The sequence below is a fragment of the Montipora foliosa genome, chromosome 3, assembly GCF_036669935.1.
Source record: "Montipora foliosa isolate CH-2021 chromosome 3, ASM3666993v2, whole genome shotgun sequence".
Classification (NCBI taxonomy): domain Eukaryota; kingdom Metazoa; phylum Cnidaria; class Anthozoa; order Scleractinia; family Acroporidae; genus Montipora; species Montipora foliosa.
This window is the reverse complement of record NC_090871.1, coordinates 11,115,751-11,126,616: the sequence shown is the minus strand read 5'-3', so window position 1 is coordinate 11,126,616 and position 10,866 is coordinate 11,115,751. Positions and strand designations below refer to the sequence as shown.

The 10,866-nt window shown below is 40.7% G+C and overlaps 1 protein-coding gene across 1 annotated transcript in view; it reads right to left on the bottom strand.

Annotated features, from left to right (window-relative positions):
• Positions 1–6,738: 6,738 nt before the first annotated feature.
• LOC137995249 (uncharacterized) overlaps positions 6,739–10,866 on the bottom strand; it is a 26,996-nt gene continuing 22,868 nt past the window's right edge. Inside the window, exons 9-12 of the mRNA XM_068840824.1 lie at positions 10,514–10,574; positions 9,533–9,637; positions 8,441–8,473; positions 6,739–7,196 (exon numbers count right to left, since the gene is read on the bottom strand). Of these exons, the coding sequence (XP_068696925.1) occupies positions 6,999–7,196; positions 8,441–8,473; positions 9,533–9,637; positions 10,514–10,574 (397 nt within the window). The 3' untranslated portion in view covers positions 6,739–6,998. The remainder of the gene's footprint in view (positions 7,197–8,440; positions 8,474–9,532; positions 9,638–10,513; positions 10,575–10,866) is intronic.

The window sequence follows — 10,866 nt, the reverse complement described above, 5'->3', positions numbered from 1 at the left end:
TTTTAATTTTTTGAGCCAGTCATCTTGATCTGGACGAAAATCATCGCTACAGGACAGAAACTAAAGTATTTTTTCCTTATATTATTCAGGACAATGTTTAGTGGAATGATCTTTTTTGTGGATTCGGTCGAAGCGCCAGTCACAACGTTATTTGTTTAGGGCATGCCAATGATTTGTCACGACACCAAAGACAACGCGGGTTGCTCTGTTTTTAAAACAACAACAATATAACATGATATCTTTACCTTTTTTTTTATTTCGTTTATTATTATACTGGGGAAAAACAACCGTAACCTAAACACATTTTAGCCAAGCAGGCGCAGCAGCGACAAATCGTTTAAGAAATATTTTAAATTTGCACAAACTGCGACTCCACGCGTTCATACAAAAATAAATTGTACCGCTTTGCCGTCTGCGCTTTAGCGCTGTCAGAGCAGCAGTTTTTAAACAACTCTGTTATTTAAAACTATTACCAAGAAATGCCAAACTAACGTTCCAAATTTAAAGCTAGTTTTTGAGAAGGACATGTCTAGATACCCGGCAGTCGGGAAGTGATTTCAAAAAACTAGATACCCGGCAGGACAGAAATTTTGCCCAAACGCAGGGTTTGAAATCGCTTGAGTGTTCTAAACAACTTCCTGGGTTTTTAACGCAAAGTAAATGAGGTATTTCGTGTAAAATTGGACGTAAATTTCCGACTGCCGTGGCATCTAGTATTTTGAAAACCGTACCGGTGAGTCAAGATTCTAAATCATATGCGTAATGCAAGCGCCGGAGAATTTCTCCACAACATTGCGAAACCAGTATTAGAATACGTCTGGCATTTCTGAACAAACACTCAATACTCTGGTGAGGTTTCGTTGGTAATTTGTGTGGATATTTCATCGGGAGTTGACTTAGTAGTGGTCAGGAACTTGAATATTTTTAAGTGTTCCAAAAACATTGCAATTGAGATTTCCACTCTATGCGCCAAGCTCAACAGTCGCTTCTGCTTTTAACACAAGGGAAAAGGTATAATCGCTTGAGATTTATAAACAAAATATCTTATGTTCTTAGGACGAAATTAAGCGAGCTATTTGGAGAAAATTGGTCAAAATTCTGACTGAGCCTTGGGTATCTAGTCACAATGTTTGGAGGAAAGAATCGAAATTCGTGCGGCCGCCGGCCTGTCAAGGGGAAAGAGTCACGGATAATGTTACATGTGAAATCCTGTTGAACGGCCGTTGGGAACCGATTGTTTCGTACGAAGAAAAAAACCTTTCTTTAGGGACGTGTTGACCATTAAAAACAGTGATGGGCGGGGGGGCGTGGGGGAAGAGGAAAAACCCAAAAAAAATGCATGACAAGGGAAAATGCCAAGGGAAAAAAAATTTCGCGCAAAGAAGAAGGTAAAGGAAAAAAAAAATCATGCAGAAGGAAGGTCCAATGTCTTGGATTTTACATGGCAGGTCACGACAGCCATGTTGGCTTTGTCCCCAAAACAATGAACTGGCGGCCATGTTGGTGTCCCGATCCAATCCTCCGGGAATTGACAGCTATTATTATGCTAACGCCCCTTCTGTTGTTTTCGTTGAGAAACATTGGGCTGTTGAATCACGTGAGTGAAACCCAAGAATTGTCGACTTTTATTTAACTTAATTATATAATATTTGCCAGTGATGATGCTAAAAATAATTTCTTATTCAAAAATTCTTGGGGCCTTACCCCAGGCCCTGCTATAATATTATTAATAAATGAAGGACATCGAGTGTACTGATGTGTTTCCTCACACTGAATGAAATGACAAATTAAAGGTTGACATATAACATTAGTTCACACTACAATAGCCTGTGTTAAAATGGGGTGACAGACCTGCCCGACTACGATGTGTGCCCATTGTGGTGATAAAAGCCTTTATAATTTGGACTTAAAACAAGCATGTCTTTAAGCGATTTCCCTTTTCTATACGAGATCAAGGGAGGTTCCTTGTATATTCTCTCTTAGTAGCGGCTCGGTTTGTATTAAATGCCATTTTTCCGGTTTAAACTATTTTTCAAACATGGCAGTGATGGATGAAATTGTGTCACAAGGTGTAGAATTTCCTTGTGCCGCTTTCTGTTTGTTGTGTTAAGAGCGTTCTTTCTTTCTGAGAATTTAACTTCGGAAGAGGATTTTTCCACCCGGTTAATGGGCATAACCTATCGATCTCAGGAGTGTTATAAAGTTTTTAATGTCTTCTCCTCAAACATTACTTAAGAAGAGTTTGGCCTCGGGAGCATAAAAGATTCTCCCTTGAACGAAGCCTTTTTTAACGCCTGCTGGGTGGCAACGGTTGTAGTTTGGGTGCTGAAGTGTTTTCAGTAGGTTTGTAATGTGTGCGCACGTCGAGAAGCGGGTTCTTTCTCGAATATCGCTCCCTTATAGGACTGTTGTGTCCAAGAAAGTTGTTTCAAACTGTGAGACTTCAGCGGTAAACTTTATGGTATAGGGTGGTACGAATTCGCTTGCCTCAATGAAATGCTCTATTTCTTCTTTGTTTGTATACCACAAGCAAAATACCTCGTAAATGACCTTTTCAACGGTAGTAGTTTGTTAACGCTATAAACGTGGCGTCTGCGTTGCACACGATAGTGTGTCCTTCCTCCTGTGGGATATTCGTTTACAATGCTAGTGACATCCATTGAGACTAGAAAAGCGTTTTTGGCACCCTAGTGTTCTCAATAAACATTATGAAATGGGTCGTATCTGTAAGATACGATTCCTGAATTTGGGCTATTGGCTGAAGTAGGACTTTGGCTACGCCGCAGGGGGAATGAATAGGCATTCTGTTAGGCCATCACACTCAGATATGATAGGTCTTTCGAATAATGTCGGTTTGTGAATTTTCGTGAGGGTATAGACCGAATGCATAAATGGACCCGGCCAAAAACAAATACTTTTGGTTTATGGTAATTAGCCTCACTAGGCCTCGTTTGCATGGCCAAAAATACAAAAAGAATGTTGCTTGTGAGCGAGGCTAGTGAGTCTCACTAGCACATAAACAAAAGAATAAGAATACATTTTGGGCCGCCATTATGCATTCGGTTCATACTGGAATTCGAGGCGGATCTGGTTTTTGGTTTAAAACCATTTAGCCGTCAGTTTATCTATGCACCCCCTGCTTGGCGAAGGGAGTTTAATGAGGTGTTTAATCTGGCTGGACTGTATCCCCAACCATTGGTGGGTCTAGTGGCTGATAGTCTGCATATCATCCAGGTGTATCTGTCCCTCAGTAATTTTGTTTTATCTGTTCATAACGACGAGTTGTTGTGCCTTTTATCTTCTTTTTTGAGAATAATTTCTTTGTTGTTAATAAGCTCCTTGAGGAGCTCGTTACTCGCCGGGTGGCAGATTAGTTTTAGTCTTAAACAGTGGAGCTCCGCAAGCGTTTTATTTGGAATTCTTCTAAGTAAGATCAAGAGCAAGGCCCGTTGAATAGGTGGGAATTCCCCAAATGGATTTCACGTGGAAATGGGGTTGCTCAGTATTTTGGTCATGATAGATATATTGAAGGCGCATCATTATGGCAAATTGGTTGAAGTCAGAAAATTAGCTGGCGCCTTATCTGGTTTTATTTCATGACAGGGTCTGGAATGAATTTCAAACCTCGAGAGAGTAAATTGATCTGACTATGCAGTCCATTGTGGTCTTGAGAGGTTTTTGAGGGGGTTGCTTGCGGAACTCTGTATCGTCTCACAAAAACACCTAAAATGAATCAAGATTTCCCTGTTAATAAAAAGCAATATTTGTCTAAAAAAAAAATTCGTGCAGCGAGTTTCACCTGGACAAAAAATTCCCTGCACAAGCAGTGGCCGGAAAAAAAAAATTCGTAACAAGCTGAAATCCCCTCCCCCCCCCCCCCCCCCCCCCCTCATCACTTTTCTAATGGTCCGTCCCTTAGAGGGTTTCGTAACCTGTAACCTACCAGCAAATTAAAAATTTTCGCCGCCGTATCTGCTAAAAATCGAAATAAACGGGGAGTGCCCGGCCTGGCGACCGGGTAATTTTTCTTCACTCGCCCGAAGCCATATGTTAGTCGCCTCAGGCGAACCGGGCCGCCGTTAGAGCACAGCCTTGCAGTATTCTGAGTTTTAGACCGCGATTGTCATATATTTCCCTAGGAGCCATACGCTATAGTCTTAGCTATTACTAATGGGCGGCCGTCACCGCCAAAAAAATACGAAGTATGTCAAAGGAATATAGCAATGTCAATTGGTTCATCGGCGCAGTGTAGAAGAGGGACTAAATGATTTTAGAAATGATGCAGCCTAAATTACAAGTACTCGTGTTGCCTTTTGTCAAATGGTTCACTCAAAGAGTAAACGAACTAGGAAGGATATTAAATTGTCTAGTCATTTCTGTTAAAACGGGAAGAGGGACTAACTAAAACCGTTCTATGGAAATAAAGATTCGGTCGGTCATCTTCCAAACCGAAACTGGTATAGTGCTGTCACCAAACGGTCCGGTGTGATGTATAAAGGCTTATCTTAATTGCCGTGGTCAGTCCATCGATGTTCAGTGGAATATGAATCGCTTAAACGAAAGGTCAATGGATTTAGTGCTTTTTACTGGGTTGCCTCATGGAAACCCAGTCGAGGTCTACGTTTAGTTTGTTTGTTTTCTTTTTTTTTTTTTTTTTAGTTTTTTTTTTTTTTTTTTTTTTACGTGTCGGTAAAAGTCTTGCCTGTCACTCCCCTGGTAAGTGGTGTCTTTGTGGATAGAGCCTTCTGCGAGTATTTTCTTAGGATCGAGAGGGTAGTGGAAATGCGTAGATTTCTCTGGTGGACACAGTAGAATCATTAACTTAGCCTGCAATGGCGTCGAAAGTCATGTAACGCGAATGGCGTTTTAGTGGATCCTTAAACAAAATATACCCTTATGGAGCTCAATAATAGAAAGTCAGTTGGATAAAATAGGCAGGAATCTCAAAAGCGACGAGCACTGGACTTCGACAACAATCTATCGCCCGTCGAGACGAAATCAAAGTGAGCTGCATTTACCTGAAGTACATGGTAATTTGACACGATTGAGTTTCTTGTCTTCACGCACGCAATGAAATAAGAAGAGGTTTTCGCCTCCAAGAGCAAATATGTTGTTTGTTTCAATAAATATTTCGCTGGAAAAGGATTCTGTGGTATTTTCTGCCTTTGTGAATTATAATATCATGTTGTGTATTGAATTTTCGAGCTTAAGGTTCAAATGTGATATGGGAGACGTTTTTTAGTATTGCTCTGTAAGCAGGAAGGGTTCACAGGCCTGTTGGAAGCGTGCTTGAGTTTCAACAAAATGAGCCCCAAAATCAATGAAAACTTGTGACGCAGATGAATAATAAAGTAGCTGCTATTTCCAAAATGATGGAATTACCTGGTGATAAATAACGTCGTACGCGTCTTGGAGAGTAAATTTTGACTTTGCATAAACAAGAGTTGGGCGATTGTGATCTTTGTTTTGACTTCGCTCATTTCATTGTCAACCTTTATAACACTTGACAGAAAAAGAAACTTACAAAAACCCCTTTATCTTGCCATCAGTTGACACAGATGCTTCACTGTTTGGCGAGTAAACATGCCGCGGTAACTTAATCACGGCGCCCGCTGAATTCCGGCCATGTCACTTTCGATTTTGCAATTTACTTGAACGTAGCAAAAATCTCCCAAAATGTTTGTCGCTGATCGTTTCTCGCTTCTCTTTTATTTGTTATTCTTCAGAGACTGGAATGCTGTATTTCAATACCACACAATTCAGTGCCATCTGATTTTCTGTTGCACGTACCACAGGCAAGCCAGTGTATGCTTCACTGAAGCATCTAGTTTTCCTATAGTGAACACCTAGCCATCCTAAGCTAATTTACACTGACTTCTGATCATGTGCGGTGGAATACCGGTCGCTTTACTGTCTTCTTGACAGTAATGGTAATGTTTTCATGGCTGAGTAATACAAGGAACGTTGGACCTCTCGCCAAAACTCACAAGATTTCAGATTTCTCCCAGTAATTTTCAAAGACCTAGGGTGGCCAGCGAGGTGAAACGTGACGCAGCCCACCTTTTAGAGCCTTCAAGATACTACGGATTTTACATTTGTTCTCCTCTCCGTTTGAATTTTTTCTCTTTTTGATATTTGCGTTAGTTGTTCCGGAAATCTTGATCTCCTATCAGACAACCTATGGCTGAAATGATTTTGTGTCTTATAAAGCCTACATCGGGGTCAAACGTTCCTGGTACTGACCAAAATGAGCAAGCTGTTTGTGTATGTGACTCGATTGCAAAGGTTGCGGCCGTCTTTATGAACAACTGATTGCCACAAATTAGTATCGAACAAAATAATAGTATTTCTTTTTCATGTTGGTATGAAAAATCAAACGTCCAGCCCTTTTTACAAGAACGAAGAATCGAAGACAATAAATATGTACTATATCGATGTCTGTTTTATATTTGAATCGCCGTCGCGATGCGGGCAGCGTTAACTTTGATTAGTGTTAGAGCCGCGCTTTGCTTTATTTATTGGAAATAAAGATTTCTATTCTTCAAGCCAACTTCTCTTCCGTTTGCGTGTAGGAAAGGACATAAATTGTCGCTTATTTTCTCCCGAGTGGTTTCATCAAGCAGAATAAAAACATAAACAAACGCGCGCAAAGCATGCCGTTCGACAGGGAGTCTTTAAAGGCCCAAAAGCTTACACCTGCTCTTTCACTAGAAAGTACTTACCATAAACAGGAAAACGTTTGTTACAGAAACACAAGAGTTTATTCGATTAAAAACTACAAATTGGTATGTATTACTTTGGTGTATGACATTTTATAAAATCAGTAACGAACGCGCAATCACAAAATATCCTTTCGTTTTAACCTACAAAATACAAATCTTTACACTGCGATTTTTTGAAACCTAGGCCATATCCTTACGATTTACTTCAAGAAACTGCGTTCAAGGAGAGAAGCTCTGAAAGGTTACGCGGAAAACCCCACGCTCATATTCTGGAGCTTATTTGTAGGCGTCAGATCCGGCCACCTGCCTGGGGCGTCCAAAATGGTCCCCGGACTGTGAGGCTCCTTTATTGCTTCCCATTTGAAGCCCTATAATATTCTTTCCTTCTTTAAGTTGCTCCTCAGTGAATTCCCGTTTGCATGCCGTAGCCTCCTTTGGACCCAGCTGTGGGACTGGTTTGCCGGATGACCACGCCTATAAGGAAAAAATCGGAAATAAAAATTCCTGGCGAAGGTAGCAGATCTCAAGGACTAATTTGTTCACAGGTCGATATGACTCTTAGGGCCGTCTTTTCAAAGAAGTTTAACTTAAATTGAGGTTGTCAAAAACCGGTTTTACCTCCAGAACTTCCTGGAGGTAAGCTGCTTGAAGTACACAAAAGCTTTTTTCCTTTGCTCTTGCGTCGTCGACACTTTTACCGACATTTGACCACCTATATATAATGGCGAGGAATGGCCCAAAGGAATATGACTTAAATAAATCATTGCTCCTAATGACACTTGTCAGGTTTCCATGCCTATTATGGGTCTGATATAAAGTCTCTTTATTTCTGTTTTCTTTGTTCAAAGTTAAGAAACAATATTTATGCCTGTTAGTGCTTAAAGCTTCAAGCTTATCTGGCCGTATTTAAATCAAACAGTCTGCAAAAAGGCAAACCAACCAACATGCCAATTCAGACGCATCTAAAAAGAGACAAAAAGCCCAATTCAAAATAAAATGATCATTTACAAAGCTAAAAAAAGGAACGTGTTTTCGAAAACGTAACGATGGTTCGTTAGCTAACTCGGGTGACGAAGCGTCTCCATATATTTTCCCTTGCAAAAGTAAAGGCCCCGGGCAAAGGCCTTCAGCATCTCTTCGATTTTGTTAAACACCGATGTTGAAACCGTTTGTCCCCCCTCCCCTCCCCCCTTCCCCTTCCGTTTGCCCCGCCCTTTCAACACTGTTGGGTATGCGCGTGCGCACTTATCGGTCTCTCGATGGCGTATCATGTCCGTATCCATAGTAACAACCGACCGCGGCTGCAGCCTGGGACTGAATATTACGCCTCTCGTGAAGCTTTGTTGAATGTTGATACTGCGTAAAAACCGTTTGCCAACCCCAGCAGTCAACATCGTTCAACAAAATTGAGTGGGTGTTGAAGCAAATGTTGAATGCATTTACCCGGGCCTTAGACCCCACTGAGCAAATTAGCTAACTCAGATCTACAGGGGTTAAGATTCTCTGTGTAGTGTATTTGCATTATAATGTAGCACTCACACTTCAATGATATGGAAATTCACGAAACAAAAAGATTTATTCCCAAAGGGTTTGAACTGGGTACAACATTCAGTTTGCCGATTTGGTCTAATGTCCGGGCCTGCGCATGCGGCCTTGCACCAACATTTGCCCAATTGAACGAAAAAAAACCCATAAAGATACTTGGCTAAAGAGCTAACCTTTCGTGCAAACGCATGCAATCCACTGATCACCTGGTGAAGTAAACAATTGCAAAATTTCACGCTATGGTTGTATTAAAATGAAGAAATCAGAGTATTTAGTTATAATACCAATCTATTTTCACAGCCTTCATAGACCATTTCGAACTATTGTCACCAACTGTTCACAGACAATGAAAGTTATTTTTAAATTCACTTTTTCTCTTGGAACGTCGTGCTGAGGGTGATATTAGAACGTGTACATTTGACGTCCAGGTGGCCAAAGCTAGTGGCTCCAACACATGCCTCTAGGAATGGAACTCTTTTCTTTTGTGTCGACCGGTGATCACGTGGGCAAATCGGCTCCAAACTGAACCTTTGCTCAAATTACACAACACTTGACCCAGTGGCAGAGTGTTGGAATTGTTACAATGACAAAACTACTCAGTCACCGCGAAATGTTGATATAACATCCACCATGAAATCTAAACCAGCTGCAACCCAAAACTTTCTCTTCAAGAAAAATTCAAATGAAAGCCCAGAAAAGGTCAGCTTCGGCCAGCTTTGATTGGATGATCAACAGCCATAAAAGAATGTGATGTCACAGTTTTGGGAGCTCGGCTTTACAGCCAGACGCCTATGTTTTAACTCTTACACTGCGAACAATAATTAGAGCCTGTAACGCACGAGGACAAACAAGTGTCATTACAGTAAGCACCCGCATATAAGAAACAAGAATTTAAGAACCTGTTGGGCTAAAAACTTCATTTTAGACCCCCTTACATAAGAACCAGGTTAGCCTAAAAAATTACACAGGTGACTAGAACAAATTGCACTTTAAACTGTAGGTGAGATCTTGTTCAATACTTCTTTTTCAAGGTTATAAAATATAAAGGAATCAGCGTCCTGATCAAAGGAAATCAGTCATACCATATCACAGAGGAGATATATTTTGTGGAAATAAGAACCAATTTAAGAACCTGCATAGCCTAAAACTACTGTAAATACCATTTTCATAACAACCTAGTTGGCCTAACTTGGAAAAATCGAGGTTCGTACATGCGGGTGTTTACTGTATTCAATTTATTTCCCAAGTGGACTATTGCCACTTACCGCAGGCAAATTCTGATTTTCGTATAGGTCGACTGTCTGGAACACGTCAGTTTTTGGTACACCTAACTCATCACAGAAGTTCAAAAAGTGTCCAATGTTCTCCATCTGAAACATTCAAAACAACTTAAAACAAAACGAAGAGAGCGAGACTAAAGAAGCTACAAGATCAAAACAACAAAAAACACTTTCCTTTGGGGAGAGGGTCTATTTGCCTCGGATCACTGATCCAAAACCAGAAATTTTACTTACCGTTTGTATTTTAACCCTTACCCTCGCCAAGAGCGAAACCGTTTGCCGTTTAAATCTAAACGGCAAGCTTCCTTAACAACTCAAGTTTCCTTGACTATTATCATTGCTCGTGTAAATGATCAACAACTGTTCCTTATCAAGGAATAATTGCTCGTGTAGACGATGAACACGTTTTTCTCGTTTCCTTGACAAGATTAGCCTGTGCCCGCAATAATTGTTATTCGGAGAGTATGTGAAAAATGTTCTAGTACCTACGTAGCTCGTCGAAGCTCGTTCCAGACCAACTTGCTTTCATATTAGGCACCACTTTGTATATTTTGACACGCAATGGGCATGAACGTGGGAACCAATTTTCTTGTCGTCCGTTTACACGAACAAATTTCATCCTTGACAACTTTTCCTTGACAAGGAAAATTGCTCCTTTCTTGTCAAGGAAAACTTGCTCGTGTAAACGGGGTGCTAATCACTGGGAAAAGCTGCCATCACAGGGGCGGATCTAGGGGAGGGGTGCAGGGAGTGCGCACCCCCTCCCGAGATAACTTGCAGCTTTCTAAAATAAGCAGTATTGCGCAAAGTTAAGTCTTCATCTTCGTTGTTCGCTTTGAAAATCTGTTTACGTCACACGTCAATTAAGTCATTTCTTCGGGGTGCACCCCTTCTAAGAAAAATCCTGGATCCTCCACTGCATCAAAAAATTAGAGGTTATCAACAAATACTGCAATATGTACTCACCATTTTAAACGCCATCTTGCTGCTGTTCTTCTTGTACTTTCCACCCAGTGCATTCGCAAGACTGCAGTAAACAAAATAGAAGACAATTTCCCTTCTTGTCTTTTAACCCAAAAAACTGGACGGTATTTAAAGCGATGCCTTTGTAAAAAAGTCCCGACTTTTGAAACCGTTGTCAAAAATCTCTCCTTTCGTCTGCACTTTCCGGATGAAACACATGCGAGAAAAGACAAGCCAGATCTTTTGACTATTCTTTATATACAGAATTCTAGTTAGGACTGTTTTATGGGGTTAAAAGCTCATGCACATGACGTTTTATCGATGTTTTAATGGGCTGTTAGGTTCATGAAGTATTA